This window comes from Amblyomma mixtum, chromosome 3, assembly GCF_055824585.1.
Source record: "Amblyomma mixtum isolate Tamu chromosome 3, ASM5582458v1, whole genome shotgun sequence".
Taxonomy (NCBI): Eukaryota; Metazoa; Arthropoda; class Arachnida; order Ixodida; family Ixodidae; genus Amblyomma; species Amblyomma mixtum.
Window position 1 is genome coordinate 99862877 of NC_143014.1, and position 20070 is coordinate 99882946.

A 20070-nucleotide genomic window follows, 5' to 3' on the forward strand; every position below is an offset into this window, starting at 1 on the left:
TGCCATCTGCCACTATTCACGGCTGGTACACGGAAGAGCCACCAGCCATGGTTGGCAGGTGTTAAAGTGGAGAGAGGGAAATCCACCTGTCCACTTGTACGGGAGAGGTGGGAGATGCCGGCAGGTGGCTGCTACTGGAAGAACCTCCCAAAAAATGACTTTGAAAAATTGATAATGATAATAACAAAATACGAAGAGAAGCTGAGGAGCTATGAAAAATTGATAATGATATTTACAAAATACGAAGAGACGCTGAGGAGTTGTCTCAAATTTCCGCCTTCGGTAGGTTAAGGCGCGGATCCCCTCTATGGTTACCTGCCTTCCCACTATGGATGATCCCTGTGGCACATTAATTTCATTAGGCCGGTCGACCTTTGCGTCTGGTGGACTGAAAGAAGGAATTCTCAAAACTTTGGCTTGTACACATAAACTGGGTGGGTATTTATACCAGAAGGAAAAGTTTACAGAAATGGAAATACTATGAAGAGTGCTACAAGGCTGCATAAAAGCGAAATATATAAATTAAAAAAATCTAAGATAAGGTGACACGCACTGTTAGCTCAGAGTATATACAAGGTTAATTACATGGATACAAAAGAATAGATTAAGGCAACACTAAAAGTGTACAGGCGATATAGAATGTACGGGCATACAGCAACAAAGAATAAAAAGCTGATGCCTGCGAATGGATCGTTCAGGAATGTACAATGTGGCAGAGTTCTCATGTTCCGGCGGAGGCGAGCAAGAGGGTGACGGCGAGTTGGTCGTAGCAGGGTTGCATTTGATGGATGGCGGACGCTCGGTTCCGAGGGAGGCACCCGAGAGACTGAATCTCCCCAAAGACCACTGCCCGTTGGCAGGATGAGCCCGCCTTTTTCCTTTTTTAACTCTTCTCCAAGGTTGCGCGACGCAGCCGTCAAAGCCTCGAGCTGCCTGGTCACTGCACCGAGGTTCCTGTTGAAACATGCGTGCCGTGCAGGTGGGGGCTGTCCCGTACATTTTGGTATTTAGGAGGTGGCTTGTGATAGGAGCAAAAGAGAATCAATTATATTGTAACTGAAAAATACTGTGAAGTGAAAAGGCAATCATAACTTTTCAATGCGCAAATGAAATGGGGCACACTTTTTTTTTTTTTTTATCTGAAAGCACATTCAGTTCTGTACGACAGCTTATATTTCATGTTCAAAGTGTCCATGTTATGCTTCAATACAGGCTCCTAGACGCTTCTCGAAATTCTTCAAAATACCTAGCCGCGATGCCTTCTGGAGTGGTTTCGCTCCAGGCTTTTTTAAGACCACGGTTCAGAGATTGGTTGGATTTGTGCTTGAAAGAGCATGCTTTTTTCTCCATCATCTCCTAAACAGCGAAGTCCTACAGACTGAGACTGGGGAAATTTTACGGCCAAACTTCCTTTGACCAGAAGGCGAGGAGGTTTGCCTCACACCACTCGAGGGTCTTGTCCTCACTGTGTGCTGGAACCCAGTCTTGCTTAAGCCACCAGTAAATGTTTCTTGCATTCTCATGAGCCCTGGGTATGATGTCGCCCTCCAGGATTAGCGTGTTGATTTTGAACTATTTTTCACAAAAACAAGCTTTGTCTCCTCAAGGGCTAAAATCACTCCAAAAACCATGATGTTCTTGGGCAAATGCGTTTTTTCTACTCGCACAGTTGGCAGAGGACCGTTCGGCAGCAAGCCTCTATGATTTTATGAATTCCAGACCAGTTTGAGAGTGAATATCTTCTCATCCCTGAACAGAATCCGGTTCGAGGCTTCACCACGGCTCAGATGCTTCATCATGTGACAGTTTTCCAGTCTAGAGGTCTTTATCTGGTATCTGAGCTGCTGTCCTTTCGCTAATTCGTGCTCTTGGAGTCCTAGTTCCTGTTTGACAAGCAGCTACATGGGAGAGTTGCTAACTTCGTGCTCCTGAGCAAGTCTGTTTTTCAGGAGATTCTGCTTGATTTTTTTGCACACAGCCAATTTTATCCCCTGGGTTATGGTTGTTCGAGGTCTTCCACTCTACTGCTGGCTCTTGATGCTTCCTGTCTTCTGGAATAGGTTTAAGACATGATGGGCTCGCACTTCCAGCAATTTGAGCGTCTCCGGAATTAGCATTCTCTGCCTGTGGCGCCCGACGATAGTGTAGAGTAGTTCTTCAGAGACCATTTTTCCCCAGCAATATTACACCAATAGCATTAAAAATAGCAATTGTAAATGAAAAAAAGCACAAGGAAAACGAATACAACAATAGTGCTGCTCAAAAATGTGAACAGAATTAAGCAAAGTATAATTCAAAGCGTGTTACAATACTTTTTTGTCACCCTGCAATATCACGGAGGAAACCTTACGCTAAGGAATTGTCATCACCTAATGATAATTAAGCACCCCTGTAGTTTTTTTTTTTAAGAAATAAAAAACCATTCTTTGAAGCACTGAAATGCAAGAAAATGTGTTTTTTTTTTTTGCACAAAACTGAAACTGAGCGGACGTGGTGCGTGGCAATTTCAGTGCAAATGCAATTTCCGCTGGTGACATGGCAATGCATATAGCACCTAATTCAAACTGCCAGCATTATTGCACAGCAGCATGCACTTTTTTTTTACTTCATTGCGCTAAAATATGACAGTTAGGTGGTTGGCAATTACTTTTTTTTTCTTGCACCATGTGACGAAGCAAAAGGAAGTGTGTGGCATGGTAAAATAGCACAGGCAGTTCGAATTGGGTGCCGTAGGCGTTAGTTAGCACATGTCACCAGCGGACAATACATTTACATTGAACTTCCTGTACACATCATACACTCAGTTTCGGTTTTGTGGAGAAAAACGAAAACCAAATCTGCAAAAACAAATCTCCATGCGCTGCAGGGCTTTAGAGAATCACTTTTCCTTCATTTCAAAAACTGATATGTCATTGCCTTGTTCATGGTTACGAACTCACCACTAGAGCTAACCACCAGACTCTGCTAACTGAGAGGTTAATTAGTAAACTTGTGTTGATTAGCTACCTAATTAACATGACTTTTAAAATAACTGGAATTCATCGCAGCTAGAAGTTTGTTCCTGAAAAGGTAGTGACTGGAAAGGTAGTGAGTGACCAAACAGGCCAAGCAGATAAGGGTGCGGCTCAGTTGGCTTAGTGGGAAGGCTGCAGTGACATGCATTGTAAAGGCTGTTAAACAGTCATGTCATTTCGGAGGCATCTGACAACATTTTCATTTTATGCCAGTTTTATTCAAACAAGCTCCAAGGATGTGGTCTTCTGTGCATAAAAACAATGTTAGGTGTGTTTGCTAGTCCAGATTTGCTGAAGCAATTTTTTATATTCATTTTATCGCTATTTGGTTTTTATGCAAGGAGCGTGCACATAAGGCCATTTATACTTTACGCAACACGCAGAAACACCCACGTGATATGTTTTTATTGGTGGTTGACCTTGCAGGACAAGCTTTCTTTTTGTCTGTGAGGTGTAGAAATTTCCCTTGTCAGTTCGAGTGACAGCATCAAAATAAAAACACTAGTTGTTGTATTCCCTCCACTCGACTCAGGAAATTTTTTGTGATTGTGTGAGCAAGTGAGCAGCAGTCAAAATTATGGTGGCACATACTGCGCATGCATTAAGGTGAAACTTTGTAATCGCAGTTGAGTGTCTGGCAGTAATTGATGTCTTGAAGAAAAGTTTTGCAGTATTTGCTCGTTTTCGCATAGATATGTAAAATATTTTAATTTAGAATCTCAAAGTGACGTCTACTGGCCGTGGTGAAAATTTTTTTTTATCCTTTGGCTGCAGTGTTTTTTGAATTTTTTTAAGACTCGAAAGAGACCTTGTACTCACGGATGGGGGGTGTTCAATGTAATCACTTTGTGTGCTGCATCCTGGACATGCCATCCTGAAGGTTGAATGGCGCACTGGCTTGTAAAAGAAACAATAAACTAATTAAGGAAAGTGCATGTATTTGTGGAATTAAATTTTCACTTGCATTGAGGGAAAGGGAAGAGGTGTACAAGTCAGCTCAGCATGCCTGCATTATGTAGATGGTGCCAGGTGACCAGAGGAAGCATTAAAGGGAAACTAAAGACAACTCCGTCCAACTTACGTTCATAGTAAAAATCGTTATTCTTTCTGGCTGTGTCGACGTTTGTCCGGCAGCAAAAGACGCATTTATTGCTGAGAAAATTGCATTTAAAAATGTTTTCTCGCCACTCAGTTCAAACATTTGACGTTCATACCGAAAAGTTCTCCGTGTTTATCATTCGGATTTGTATGTCGATGTAGCGTAGCCTCGGGGGATGTACATGAATAAGTCTGTCTTTACACACCACAGTTTTCTTTCAAAAACGGGTGGTGTTGGCGACACCTGCATTTAATTTTTTTTTACCTTTTCAAGCTTTAAAAGCTGTGTTTTCCGTGAAAGTATTGCCTTTGTCATTAGAAATGCGGTAATCTATCAATATAGGTCAACTTCAATCACTCCTCTGTGTCCCTTTAAAATGGTGGTGAACTTCTGCTTGGACCTTGTAGTACAATTTAAGAAAGCTTGCATTGTCTGGTTCATAACTGCAGCAGAATTTACACTGGAGGAAAAAGAAGTGAACAGAAAATTACAAGCTTGTAACCTGTATTCAGGTAATAATGATTACAGCAAAGGGGCTGTGATGGCTGGCTACTTTGCCAAAATTTTATGCTGCTTGTCGGCTTTATCTTGCAAGTGATAGTTTTGTCTGTGTAAATTAATAGTTTGGTTTTGTAGTGAATTAAGCTGTTTAGTTATTGAAATTAGATATTTATTTTTAACAAAATCAGTTCATTGGCTGTCTAGGTCACATTACCTTAAAAAAAATTACTTGTAAGAAGAGCAATCACTGCAGTTACACACTTCAAAGGTGCATGTTAAGGTAAATTTGAGCACATTGTAGTAGATACAAAGCACTTTAGTCATTGCTAGCATAACTTAGAAACACTGATTTGAGATTCTCTATCAATATTCAGGTCTTCTTACCAGCAGCATGGTCTGGCAGGGAAGATATAGCACCCAACAATGTGCTTCAGGAACAATGACAAAGAACAATGAAAAGAGAATGTACATTTACAGTCAGAATTGTATGGAGTGCAGCTAGTATAAGTGAAAAAACCTCATTTGAGTGCCATCTTGAAATGCAGGCTTGAATATTTGCAGCCTAACTGTGAGTGTGCAAATTACATAGTGCATCGGTAAATATCAAGCAGTGCACGCTGAATGCAAAGAAATTATATTTTCTTTACTGAAGTTGAATTCAATAAACTTTTTATGGTGGGTGTACAATGGTGTTGCCTTTATTCATCATTTGTTGTTAGTGCTGTGAGCCTGCCATACCACTCTACTGCATCGAAGCTGCCATGTTTATGGCCTCAGTATTTCTCTAGGAATGGCTTTGGAGAGTTTGTGTCATTACTTTAGTGCAAGAGCAGGCATTGAAATGGGAGTATATTGTTTTGTACCTGCAGGGCACAACTCCGTGGTGCCGCGTCTTCCTTCCAAGAAAAAATCTCTATCATCAGGTATAACCCGGTGTGATCCCGCCCCTTGGCGTCAAGAGAGGCTCAGGGACTTCTGTGATTCTGACTCCTCCCCATTGCGAATCAACGACCGTGTCGTGTGGGTGAGCGACCATGGCCCAGAGTATGGCACAGTGCGGTGGCTGGGCCACCTTCATGATACCAGTGAAGACCTGATGGTTGGCGTGGAGTTTGTGAGTGCCTGCACATCTGCCTTCCCTGTAGTCTGGCACTTAATTCTCAGTTTTCATAGTGTGTTATTTTGAGGCATTTCACTTTTTTTGGTTTGTTTGCTTGCAGGACAACCAAGTGGGCACAGGTACAGGAAAATACCGTGACCGGCAGCTCTTTGAGGCACAACTTGGCCATGCTTCACTCATCCCTCTACTGGGTCTTTTGAGGGCAGATGACTATCTTGGAGAACAGGCACCAGGTAATATGCCACAGTAGTGGCCTTTAATTAGACATTTGGTATTAGCAATATTTTAAGGGATAAAATTTTATGGTATGCAGTGAGCTCAGTAAATAATATTTCTCAAGACCGTCAACTTGGCAGCATGTGCATCCACGTAACCAAGAAGGTTGATTTTGTCTGACATTAGGTGCAGCTTAGAAAAAGTTATTTTATTTTTATTTGAAGTTATTTTACTAATTATTTGGATCTTTATTTGAAGTTTTTGGCATATCTGTGGATCTATTAAAGCTTTTGACACTGTCACACATCCCAAATTACTCCAGAAGCTTAACTCTATTCTAAACAGTCCTTCTCTCATTGTGAAGCTTTCTGACCCAGCATTCTAAGTTTTTTTTTTTTTTTTCATACGTGTCCTTTCTTGTTGGAGTTTCATATGGCATTCTACAAGGCTCAGTTCTTGACACATTTCGTTTCTTGTTATACGTCAATTATTTCCTGCATTCCACTGAAATTTGCATTTACACTGATGATTGCATCTAATACCACTCTGTCAACACACTCCATGATCATGAACTCTACAGTGACCCTTTTGCAAAATTTTGCAGTTGTTGCAAGGAGTGGGAAATGAGTACTATTAACTTCTCTAAAACTGCTTCCATGTTCTTATCTAGATGCTCGTTCACCTGTGTCTTCACATGCTCATTTCACAGTCAAAGTTTACGAAGAGTGTCAAAATATAAATATCCCGGTCTTCATCTTATGAATGATATGTCATGGTCAAAACTTCAATATCACCTGTAACAAAGCTTTTAAACTTCTCAGACTGCTTCATTGCACATTGCACTCCTGCAATAGTCTCACTTAGGCCGCAAAACCTGACTAACCAACAAACAAATAAAGTACACAATCCTTAGAGTGTCTATTCAACAAATCTTGGTGAGTAACAGCAAGCACTAATTATCCAAGACCAAAATTTGTCATAGTCATAATTGTATACAAAACATCATGGCAGAAGTGTTAGTTTCCTACCAGTGGTGCATTGAGTTGCGCTGAGAGAAATTTGCAGGTGTATTTGTGAAATGGCCCTAGTATTTCTCTCTGGAATTTTTTCTCTGCTGCCTTTGCAGTTATTTAATTTTACATTGAAAAAATTGCACAGTTGGATGAAAACCATGCCCGTAAGCCATTTTAGATCACATGCAACCCTGGAGAAAAAGGCAATTTTGAAGAAAATGACTGTTACACCTCTGCTAGCTTCTAATATGTGAGTGAAGTGAACAAGGCAATATCTTCAGAAAATGTTTTTCAATGGAAAAAGAGACCTGTACTGTTCTCGAGCTGACACTGCATTAAAAAAAAATTCTGGCACCCCAGTGGATGAGGCGACTTTTCCTGAGTGCATATTTGGCTTTCAAATTGTCTTTTGCAGTTCCTTAATTCCTCTTTACATGTGTAGGGTAGCTAGCTGGACATTATAACTGATTAACATCCCCACCTTTCCTTTCATCTCTCCCTTATCAGTTTGATGGTTTTCAGACTTTCCCAGAAATCACTCCAGAGTATTTTGCAGGACCACCCTGCCTCAAACGAGTTGGTAACTATTTCGGGGTTCTTCACTTGTTAAAACCATGGGATAACAATTCTATTCTAACGCTATTATTTTTTACCCTTTGTTGTTGGCTGAAGGGCTGGCATGCTCACATTATCTCATGGATCATCAGTTTGACACTGAGAGTTACAAGAATAAAGTAGATTTGAATGAAAAGAATTGCTGTATTATACCGGCCATTGTCGCAATTCTACAACTACCTGGACGCTCTGTACACAGTTATGTGTATATTGCTCAGAAAATTAAGCTTGACGAAAAAAAATAAAGTGTGAAGGAAAATATATGCCAAATGAGGTATGATAAATGGGGTATGATCATGCCAAATGAGGTATGATGAAAATAAAGCTAACTGGTTTGCCATAGGCCTGCAGATACTATTTCCATAAAAAAAACAAAAATGGTGAGTGGTGCCTGAAAGGGTTAGGTGAAGTTGATGAGGTTTTAGCCTCAGTGCCTAAATTTTTGGATGCTTTAAGAACAATAACTGTTTCTTGTCAGTGTTTTGAGAAGTATTTCTGAGGACTTTTTGTTCTGATTTTATAGGAGATGCAGTGTCCGTTAACTGGCTTGTTTATCATATATTACAGTTGACTATGGAAATTCATGTTTCTACACTACACATCTTGATCGAAGGCCCAAGGTTACTTCATCCAGTCATTTTCAAGGTGAGTCATGAGAGCTCTGAAGTAAATACTGATATAAGAAGTCATGTGGCCCATTGAACCAGTTGAAGGGTTTATTGTAATGTTTTAGTCTTGCATACCATAATTAATACTTTCCTCACTGCTGGCATTGTTCAGATCTTGTGAAGTGCAATTATGCTGGTATTTTATGGAAGCATCTGTACATCTTTGGGTTATTTTGTTGCACTTTCAGTACTCTTGGCAGTGGATTTGCACACCCATGCTTAGCTGCCATTGTTGTTTGTATGCATAATTCCTTATTAAGACACGTAGTTGCAGAATGGTCATGCTTCCTAAAGGGTTTTTGTGTTATCTTGCTGAAGGACTCAAGCACTTATAGTGGTTAATGTATGCACAAGGGTGCACTTTGTTTTAACGCAGGCCAATACCTTTATAGTCTTTGCACTTGCTGCAATGGCTCAGTGGTCACGCTGTTTGGTTGCTGAGGCCCAGGTCATAGGATTGAATTCCAGCCATGGCAGCTGCATTTTGATGGAGGCAAAAAGCAAAATGTCCATGTGCTGTGTCGATGTGGTTACCAGGTGATCAAAAGTAATCTGGAGTAATATATCCCATATATATCCCAAGTGTAGCTTTAGGACATTAAACCTCACACACATTTGAAAAATCGTGCACTTGGAACACATGTCAAGGCAGTGCATGCAAGTCCTAGCCCTCACTCAGAAATTTGGAGTGAACCCTCACATCTCGTATACGGACACGGCCATATACTCAACACAAGCAGATGCCATGATTATCGTGGCCACAGACAAAACAGGCAGATTTCAAATCGCTGGCTTCATCAGGGGTGTCAACTTGAGCTAGACGGCGGAAGAGGCTGCCATTGCACTCACGATACGACATCTATACGATAAGTACGCTACTGAAGTGCAGAAAGAATTACGTAATGAAAGCGACACCACAGATACCGTCATCACCGACTCGCAGGCAGCATGCTGAGCATACGTATCGGGCATCCTATCCGCACAAGCAAGACACATTCTACAGCACTGCCATGGCAGCAACCTTCCCCTTATTCGTATTATTTGGGCCCCAGGCCATGCCTCTCTCCATGGCAATGCGCTCGCCCAAGATCTGACCTGCCGGGCACCAGCGGAGGAAGAGGCTAGAACACCAGGCCTAGTCCGGACTGCAGACAAAGAAAATGATGAGGAGGCACAAGAGCCCCCTGCGGGGCCTTCAAGCTCAGAACCGCTCACTTACGCAAACGTAACTGAGTACTACAGGACACAAAGAAGAATGGTTTCGCCACACCATAAAACCCTTACTAGAGGCGGTGCCATCGCCTGGCGTCAGGTCCAAACTCTCACGTGCCCTAACATTTTTCACAAGCACCTTTTCTTCCCCACGTAATACCATGAGTGCTGTCCACAGTGCAACAATCAAAACCTAGCACTCTATCACTCTGCCTGGGAATGTCCGAACTCACCAGGATACCAGACACCCATCTCCCACCCTTCATTCTCCTTCTGGGAGGCTGCCTTGTCCAGCTCAGACCTGAGCGATCAGCATTCACTGATCGAGGAGGCGTGCCGGATTGCATCATCCATCAGAGTCCTGGACTGAGGACTCCGCCCAGCATGGATGGCTATATAACTAAGCTTTAATAAATATTTTACCACCACCTTACCATGCCATGCTATGTGATGCCATGCCATCAATGATGTGAGTGTAAAATTCACGTCATTTGCGTATCTTTGATTGTGTCAACGACTTGCTAGAATCCATTAATCACAACCAGTCACTTCATTTTTTTTGTGATTTTATTATAGAGGCACACTTTCTGAAATAGGTCCTTCCAAGATAGATTGCCTTTAATAGTATGTTGAGTTGAAAAGCCTTCCCTATTATTCTTGCTCATTCTTTTCATGTTCCTTTTAGTCCTGGCCATCCTTTGAGATCATTCTTGTATTTAGTATCATGAAAATAACTTGCCACCATTGACAGGTCTTCCTGTGCACTAAGAGTAGAAGCTTGTTCAGAAGTGCATGTCAGAGCAAAGGGTAAAAAAAATACCTTATGTTGTTGTATTATTGACCAAGCATCAGGAACAATGCATGTGTTGCATCAGTGGCATCACATGTGCTTGTCAGGTGTACCTCTGGGCCTTTCAACGCACTATCAGTGCCGAGATAAGAGGGAGCACCTTGAAGACAGAGAATAGGCAGCTTGTGCTGAAGGTTGTTCAGGAGTCTTGTAATGCAGTTTGCTTTCACCCCCAATCTATTCATCATTGTTTTTGTAACTTGAACTAGCTGAAAGTGAATTCTAAATGATTTAGAACATGTTCACTAGATTAAAATCTTATATTTCTCTATTTTGTCAGAAATATTTCCCAATTGAACAGCATTTGGCAGGCTGCTGCAGTGGCTCAGTGGTTATGGTGCTGAGCTGCTCACTCGAAAGACGCGGGTTCGATCTTGGCCGCGGTGGTCGCATTTCGTGAAGGTGAAATGCTAAAGGCCTGTGTCCCCATGTACTGTGTGATGTCAGTGCACGTTAAAGAACCCCAGGTTATACCCAAGTGGTTGAAATTTCCGGAGCCCTTCACTACAGCGTCCCTAATAGCCTGAGTCGCTTTGGGATGTTAAACCCCCATAAACCATAAACAAACAGCATATGGCAGGATTCCCAACTGGGAACAGTTTGTTTCTGCTGAGTAGTCTGAAATCTTTTAATTCAGTTTTGGTTCTGGTTGATCATTTTCATCTGGGGTGTTCTAGAATAAAAATGAATAGGTTTACAGTAATTCACCTTCTCATAGATTTTGCAATAACTACAGTTAGGTATAAACAATGCGATATTAAATGTATTTACCTTCCATTTAATATTTGTTATCACATAAGTAGCCGTTTGTATTACATGCATGGGTGTTGTGTGTATTGGGAAAGGATTTGCTAAAATGACTGACACTTTGTAAGGCATTTGTGCTTTTTTGTCAGTCAACCTCTTAGACAGAGCTTTCTGTGTAATTTCTGCGTGAATGAACATTCATTCATTCCTTCAGCAACAAAATTCATCTAGTGCTTCACAGATGAACAACCATGAAGCAGCCTTTAGTGTTATCTTTGGCTCCCGAAAGTGACGAGATAAATGGACTAATAAAAAGTTGTTCCTTTCACTGCAGAAGGCTGTGCATCACAGACTTCAAGCACCAGTAGTTTAATGTTGGTTTTATCGATGAAAGATGTTCAGTGATTTTCACTTTCATACATAATTGTTATGCTTATACATGCTGCATATGGTAGCAGCATATGTTTATTATGTGGCTAGCGGTCCTCTCTGGTTGATTGGTCAGCATATTTATTTGGAATTTTGAGTAAAAAGGCTAATGGCTGATGGCAGAAGAGCCAGCTTTGGGGTGCGTAAAAGGCCAAAAAGTGCATATCATGATGTGTATATATCTGATGGAACGTAGCATGGGAGACAAACTTCTACTATGAGTGTAACTGTGTTCCTGTGTGTCTGTGGCTTACATTATCAACAACAGTAAAAACATACAAAAAGTCATATGTTACTCAGGGTTGTTTGTTTTTTCTTTGTCTTCCTTCTTTGCTTTGTCCTTTGTACAATGAAAAAAATTTTGCACGGCTCAGCATTACTAATGTGTGGCTTTTGTGTCATGATTGAAAGCTTGATTCTATATTAGTGAATATTAATGGTTAATGGCTACACTTGTGCTGCTATGCACGAATGAGCTTTTGATGTGACATTACTTTTAAGACAATCTGTACTGTGCGATGTCAGTGCACGTTAAAAAACCCCAGGTGGTTGAAATTTCCAGAGCCCTTCACTACGGCGTCTATCATAGCCTGAGTCGCTTTGGGACATTAAACCCACATAAATCATAAACCAATATCTGAGTCGCTTTGGGACATTAAACCCACATAAATCATAAACCAATATCTGTTGTTAAGATTGGTAGCTTTTTTTGTGCAAATTTCCTTTTCTATTCTGATCGTTAAGAAAAAGCAATGATAGGTCATGGTGATTGTCATGCTAAGGCTGTTCTGAATGGACCTCTCTGCTCTTCAACTTTTTTCTTTTTCCTCGTGTGGTTGCTTCTCTGGAAATGCTTAAGAATAGGTCTCCTTGATTCTTTCCATTCACCCTTTGCTTTAAGTATTATGCCTGTTCATTGTTTGTCTTTTACTTTGAACTCTCTTATTTTGTTGAAACTTTCTTTCGTTCCTTTGCGTGCTCTTGGCACAGCTCCCAGAGCGACCGCCTTCAGTCTGTTTTTAGCTCTCATCCCACCTTCTGCGTAGTGGCCTTCTTTTAAGCTTTGTTGTTGTTGCTGAGCGCCATGGCCCTACCCTCAGTGTCTCTGGCAGCTGCGCTGCAGTTTAAACCAGGGGCTCAGGAAGCAGCTCAGGCTGCAGCATTTGCACAACTGCTGAGGTCAAGTGCGACGCTTGTGTGAAGATGCGTTAAATTCTCCGTTGCCACTCCTGTTTGTTGCTCGCTTTGGAGGAAACAAGCTTTTCAGTGTGATGGTGATTTGTGCTTTGGGATTGCAATTCAACAAGTGTATGCGGCAGCATCTTTAAAGGTCAACAACAACACAGCTATGTGATTGTGAATGCAAGATTGTGTGGTGATCATTCAAGGAGCCGTGAGTGATGCAATGAATCAGATTGCATATTAGTTTTGACAGCATCCGTATGACCTGCTGAAAATGGATACATTTATAAAGGTCAGAAGAATTTAGCACAACTCTGACAATGCTTCCTGGTGCAACATTGTCTGCAATGTTGGTTTGACTCACAGCATCTAGGAAAATCAGGCATGTGCGACAAGTTGAGACAGAGTCACAGTTTTCAGTAAATAATTGACTCCTGGTCAAGAGGACATTTTCTGAGCAAGCTGTGAGAAATAACCACTTATTAGCAGCCAGAAGCATGTTTTGGCTGCGGCAGCACGTTCTACCACTTATCGAAGGTTTTTCTGAAGAAAGGGAAAGAAGTCCTGGAGCAGAGTCATTTCGATCAGCACTTTCAGATGGGGCTGAGTCATTTTACTCTGCTCTTTCTGATCACAGAAGCAGTGTATATTATGATGCAGAGTCTTCAGATCTTGATTCGTCTGATTCTGACTCTAGATATGCTGATGTGGATGAAGAGCTACTCTCGGAGCAGATGCCAGAAGTTGGTACAGAATATAAGGAGGCTGTCGCTAAAGAAAGCACAGTTGATGATGCTTATGAAAGCTTTAGCTATGGGAAGCTATTTGAAGATGTGTATGGGTCTGTTGTGCATAGACCGCCTCTCCTGAAACGTCAGCAGACACATCAGGGTAGCCAAAATGAAATGCAGCCGCCACCTCGAAAGTGGCGTCCACCTCCTCGAATTCCTGTAAAAACAGATTTGTTTCAAGAGCATGCAGTACCAGCTGTCAACCACGAACCGCGAGTTCACTGTAGGCCTGTGGAATTTACCTGTCATGTGGAGCATGAGCATGATTGGCAAGAAACGGAAAGTGGCGAACTTGGAGACGAAATGCAAGAAGAAGAGGTTACTGCACCTCCCTTTTCTTACCTTGAACAGGCAGCTGAAGAATTTGCAGAGTTCATTCTAGATGAGGCTCAGGAAGAAGCATGCAGATTTGTAAATGCTGTCTCAGTTTTTGGAGGCAGAGAAGGAATGGCAAGGCCATTCCTGAAGGGTTTATCAAATGGTAATGGTGGTCAAACTGAGTTGCTGGAGTCTGCGGTGACAGTTGCTAATGGAAGTACACAACATACAGTGACTTCACAAGACCAGGAAATTCTTGATGCCTTCAACAGACAGTTTGAACCCTGCTTTGACTCAGAAGAAGAGCTGGACCCACAAACATTTGAGAATGCCTCGGAGGATGATATTGACAATACTGGGCAGTCAGACTTCGAAGAGAAAGGACTTTTGAACAGGAATGCACTACTTGGAACATTTAAAAGATTTCCACAGTCATCATTAAAAAGCCTGCCTCATGTGCACTCCTTTTCAGATGGTTCACGTAATGGTGGAAGTCCGAGACGTTGTCCTTCACCATTGTTACCTGCGACTAGCTCAGCGAGTGACCTAAGCGAAAAATACTGGAGACGGCACAGTTCAGATATTGCTGATACTGGTGTGCAGCCCAAGGGACTGAACTCAACAAACAAAAATTTTTTGAGTAGTGACCCAGATATCAGCACTTACCCTCGCACTAGTCTTTCTAATGGCCATGGAGATGGCACCATGGTTGAGGTACTAAATACGACTATGGGTGCTTCCTTCCCTGTTGAGCCAGCAAAAGAGATAAATTCTGTAAAAACTATAGACACAGCTATGCAAGCTCAGTCCCTGTCTAGGGTGCATCCTAAAGAGCTTCTTGAAGAAAGCCAGTCTGAGTTGTCTCCTGCTCTGCCTTCTTTTGTTCTGCTGCATGAAAACAAAGTTACTGAGTTTCCTCCGATACAGGAAAAGTGTGATGCTTCATTTAGTGAGCCACCAAAACCACCTCCTCGTTCTCCGCGCCACAGCAGTGTAACGCAACCTTTCCAGTGCCAGCTGAAATCTGGTAAGGCTCATTGCTTTCCTGAAACAGGGAAGGCTCAAGTTGAAAACTGGGCCACCCCTGAAAGTGGCCCATGCCTTGAAAGTCACCTGAAAGTACCTGCAAGACGCAAGAAGATCATGCGAGGGTTTCAGCCTTTAAGAGGCATCTCAGTTAAAGACAGCCCCTCATCAGAAAAAGTTTCTGTCTCTGCGGCTGGTCCCCTGCTCTTAAAAGACCATTCTACTGTTGTTGAAGACAGTAGTAATGAAGAACGCTTGGTGCAAGATAAGGTTCCGTTATTTGGACAAGGATTTCTGCACAGAGTAACATGTGATGAAAGCGAAGAAGACAGCAGTTTCTCATCTTCGGAGGACCCAGAGACTGATATAGAAACACCTTCCAATGGAATGCTGAGGCTGTTATCATCTGGGGATCCAGAGCCTGATGGAGAACCTCCTACCAGTGGGATTTTGAGGCTACCTTTTTCATTATCACAACTGACTGGGCATCTTTTTGAGGATGACTCTCCACTGGATGTTGTTTCATTTCATGTTGTTGACAACTGTGACTTTCTGAAGGATACTTGTGATGATAGTCCACCATATATGGTGAAACTTGGACCCAGTGCTGACTTGTCAGCATTTTTAGTTGACCCAGACACAAGTGAGCATTCAGAGCTGGATGGAAGTGGTGCTGACAGTGTATTTGAAGATGCTACATCTCAATCATTCAATGAAAGTAACTTAGATAGTCTCCAGTCTGGTTGTGTTACTCCAGATGAAAATTATGGAAAAGGTGATGAAGATTTTGAGAATCAACAGTCAGGAAAACAGCTGGATCAATCAAAATCAGTTCCTAATATTCCTGCACGCCCAAGGAGGAAGTGTGCTCAAACTTCACTCATAGAAAAACAGCGCTCAACAATTAACACACGTCAGTGTGTCGATTTAAAGATGCACGATAAGATAAATGTGGAGCTTGGCTCACCTGAAACAAATGCATCACGAAATGTGTCCTGCATGGTGAAAAGTATCCCTGATGAGCCACAAAGCACACACATGTCACATGTACAGTGCCAAGGAGACAGCCCGATCTGCAAGAATACTGGAGCTGAGACATTGCAAGTACGTAACGCATTAGAAGCCGATATTCACAGAAAAGAGGACGCGTTAGAAATGAGTGCCAGCAAGGAGGCAGCTGGTGCCTTATCAGGCACCCCTCCACACCCAACTTCCTCTTCTTATCAGGAAGTTCCTGGGGCGGGCATTGAGTGTGATAAGCCAAACTTGGAAAAAACAAGTGGAGGCAGTTTGGTTGGAGCTGCCCTGGTAGATGCAGACAGCTCAGACAGCAGCAGATCTCGGAATTCTGTCATGACAAACAGTGAGGAAATGAAGAGTGGGAGTGAAACAGCTGATAATCTTGCTCTACTAGAGGCTGGGCGTGTGATCGCTGAAGCTGATTATGATGATCTAAAGAAGACCACCTTGAAGCACTGTATGGGTAAGCTGACTCACATCTATCCTACAAGTTAAATGCAAATTCCTGCATTTGTATGGCTTGCCTTCCTCTTTAGTGGTTTCTGGAGTGTTTTTAGTAATACTTTTTATTTCCTTAGCATTGTTTATGATGTTTTCTAGTATTTGAATATTCATACTTTCATTATTGAAAAAATGTAGCACTGAGTCTGTTTTCCCTTATTAGCTACTTAGACTACATTGTGAGTGTTTTGATTATCTTTGTAATTTGGTCTATTGTTGTATTATATTTGTACTTCTTTCCCTGCTACCAGGGTATGCTTGCTTAATCAGTTGCCTATTGGGTCCATCTTCTCTGCAGGCTTAATGCAAGGTGCAATATAGGATCTCAGCAGACTTGCAGCATTTAGCTAACCCTCACTAGCTTAGGAAAGAAAAAAAAAGGAAGGAATATTTATTAAATGAAAGGATAACCTGATTTACAATTATTTAGGGGCTTACAGCATGTATAATTTAACTGTGATGCAAAAGTTAGTAATGATGCCTACCTGTTTCTGGCAAACTGTATGATTGTATATTCCAGGCAGTGATTTCATTCCAGGTAACAAAGTGAATACAGGTACCCTGGTAGTGGTAACAAGTGTTATTTTCACTTATTAGTGTTCCTTTTGTGGTTAAATATTCGATTTAAAATTTTGCTTTTGATCAGTTTCCAGATACTTGAAACTTGCTTTCCTGATGCTTTGAATTCATAGGTCATTTTGTGGGGATTTGAGCAGTAATTGTTATCAAGACATAACGTTCTAAACTTTCCGGAGCTGCTGCATTTCATTGTGTTGAATTTATCACATGGCTAAGGTTTTTTGAAAATGTTTTGTACTGCTATCTGCAGTCTTGCTTATAGCAACATTGCAGATCCAAGTAGAACAATGAAATAACTTTCAAGTGGACTAGTGACAGATATATTCTGAAGTAAATCTTCTTTGCGAGTTATTGATAGTTGTTTAAAAATTTCTTCAAAGATATGATGCATAGCAATAGTTGTTATGTACTTTGCTTCTAAACTGAATGAACAGCATTGCAAAGCGCAGCAAACGTAAACGTAAAATTATGTTGTGGTTCAGCTGTACTGGCATGTAACTTAATGGAAATTTAGGAGTGTTGCTTCTCTTGCCCTACTTTAACATACACTCATGTGTAAGCACAGCAAGCTTTCTAAATTCTGAAGAGAAATACGTCATAAACCTCAGAAGCTGGCTCAGTCTAATTTTGGTTCCACCTACACTGGCAGTGAGCTGTTCATACATACTTAATTAACCCTCGTTTCTGTAAAGTGAAATAGCTGGTCTTTTTTTTTGCAAAGCTGTCTTGCAGCAGCCATAGCCGTGTTTTTTTGCTAGATTGGTGTATTTCAAATTTTTGCTCTGTCTGCTTGAGTTACCCAATTTTTCTGTCTTGCATTTAGAGAAAACCTTTTGCATTGTTATTTCGGATGGCTTGTGCTGTATTAAAATGCAAAAAAAATCATGCATGAGGGCTTGTACACAAGAGCATGCTTTTAGCATGAAGGAACAGAGGATGATGGAGGAAGCAGACGCAACTGGGTTTATAAGCATAGCACAGGAGAGCTTGTAAGCATTGTGTATGCTTGCTTCATTACGTCATCTTGATCTCTTTTATGTGAGATTTTTCGCATCTGTGTAGCTGATTTCTAGGTACTCTTACTAAATTGTTCAGTATTTGCTTTGTTACGTGTTTATAATCCTAAGTTATTTATTTATGCCATCTGAGGTGTACAAGCTTCCCATGTGATAATATTGTAATGTAAATAAATTGTCCTAATGTAATTGACTTATTGCACCATTCCATTGTAAGCCGCCGCGGTGGCTCAGTGGTTATGGTGCTCGGCTGCTGACCCGAAAGACACGGGTTCGATCCCGGCCGCGGCGGTTGAATTTCTTTGGAGGAGAAATTATAGAGTCCCGTGTGCTGTGCGATGTCAGTGCACTTTAAAGAACCCCAGGTGGTCGAAATTTCCGGAGCTCTTCACTACGGCGTCTCTCATAGCCTGAATCGCTTTGGGACGTTAAACCCCATAAACCAAACCAAACCAAACCATTCCATTGTAAGGGTTCCATTTAAGTTGGCCTAGTCAAAATGGATTTCAATAGCAGCTTGTTCCACTTGCATAAACTTTCTTCTGCTCATGTTTGTACACATGTACACATGTACACATGTTTTGCATAATATTCTCGTGTGGTCAATACTTGCCCATATTACTCAACACGAACACTTGAAATCTAAGCCAACCATAGTTAACGCACTCATAATTTGCTGGTCACCTCTCTAAGCCTGAAAATGGGACTGCAAATTGATGCCAGTGCTCCACATTAAAAAGTAATGTGTTGTTAGCAAACGTCATCATTTTTGAAGCAGTGTAAATCAAAGTTACAGAAACCTTTTGTTTGAGAAACTGAATTTTATTTTGCATGGATTTTTTATTGACTAAGGCAAAGGGTCAAAATGTGCATAAAATTACCGTAGTTAAATTGGTTTATTGCACTGTATATTCATATTTAGTATTTTCTCACTTGAGCCTAGTCAGAATGGGTCTTGAGACAGTTGGAAAGCTCATAGTTGAGCTGGTTCAAGTTAGAATGCATACCAGTTGTACTGCCTGCATTCCAGCTGAACTAGCAAGATTGGGTCTCAGTGGGAGCCTAACCGGTCTTAGCTAGTCCTAGTTGGAGCACAACTGATTCCTGTTGGGATCACACAGTGTCCATTTAACCCTTGCTTGGACCTAACTGGAAACATACATACTGCATTGTGATCGCTAACTAGTTCTGTTAGGGATTGCACAGTGCCCAGTAGGTAAGGGAAGGGAAATGAGGGGCTTGTTGTGACACACATCTGAAAGAAGCCAACAGTCAACGAAACCAAAGAGTAAAGGAGAATGTTTAGTTTTTTTTTTTAAGTTTGTGGTGTTGATCAGTGGGAGATTAATAGTGTAATTATTTTATAGCCGAAAGATAATTGATTAGAAGTCAGAAGAAAATGCTACCACATGCCACTGGTGGGATCTAAACCCACGGCCTTTGAATTGACCTTTGAGCCAGTAGCAGAACACTTATGGCACCCCTTAAGCTCTAAATCTGTGTAAAGTAAGGAGAACCTTTGTCATTACCTTTTGGTCTTTAGGAGTGCCAAAACAGCTCCACTGTATGGCCTAGAAGCAAGCTTTGTTGCCTGGTTACTTTTGCCAAAAATGGTACAATACCACATTGACCTTCAACTGGTTCGAAATGTAACTGTGTAATTCCTAGTTTGTCTCCACTTGGAAATGCTATTTCTAGTTCATGGTTATGTTTCATGTTAGATCACCTGTTTGTTGATACTGCTTACTGCTTGTCGTTTTTTAGCCATGAAGTTTTAATGGAACATAGTTAGTTTATTGACTGAGCTATTAGTTTTAATAACATTCAGCTTTTTCTCTGCTCATTTTGCTTGTTATTTATTCATTCTATTATGTTACAGTATCTTAACTATCTTTTAGCCACTTCTCTTACAAGAATTTTAAGGCAACTGTGGCAATGATTTTCTTGCACATTCTTCTTGCTATGGTGCAAACTGTATCACCACTGCAAGAAAATGAAAATTGAATCCAAAAACCAGCTATGGCTTGGCACTTAAATCATTTTTGACAAATGTGTTGACAGCTGGTGTATTGTTGCCTTATACAGGTGATTGTTGCCTTATACAGATAATGAGGATTTGCCATTACCAGGCTTATTTTGCAGTACAGTGCTGC

The 20070-nt window shown here is 41.3% G+C and overlaps 1 protein-coding gene and 1 long non-coding RNA gene across 11 annotated transcripts in view; one reads left to right on the forward strand and one right to left on the reverse strand.

Annotated features, from left to right (window-relative positions):
* CYLD (ubiquitin carboxyl-terminal hydrolase CYLD) overlaps positions 1-20070 on the forward strand; it is a 110592-nt gene that overhangs the window by 44745 nt on the left and 45777 nt on the right. For 3 of the 9 annotated variants that reach the window (XM_089580397.1, XM_089580398.1, XM_089580402.1), the window contains 4 exons: positions 5484-5728; positions 5835-5967; positions 8146-8223; positions 16216-16284. In XM_089580397.1, coding sequence (XP_089436523.1) covers positions 5484-5728; positions 5835-5967; positions 8146-8223; positions 16216-16284 — 525 coding nt within the window. Of the gene's footprint in view, positions 1-5483; positions 5729-5834; positions 5968-8145; positions 8224-12250; positions 16285-20070 lie in introns of those variants that run through there. The other 6 variants (XM_089580399.1, XM_089580401.1, XM_089580400.1 and 3 more) reach the window with 5 other exon arrangements.
* LOC149351137 (uncharacterized) lies at positions 1087-16283 on the reverse strand. 2 transcript variants are annotated; one of them, XR_016290531.1, is made up of 3 exons: positions 15769-16283; positions 8631-8723; positions 1087-3907 (listed from the first exon to the last, which is right to left on the reverse strand). It is a non-coding gene; the product is annotated as an uncharacterized LOC149351137 (long non-coding RNA). The 2 variants fall into 2 exon arrangements; XR_016290530.1 differs by having other exon boundaries at positions 1087-3911.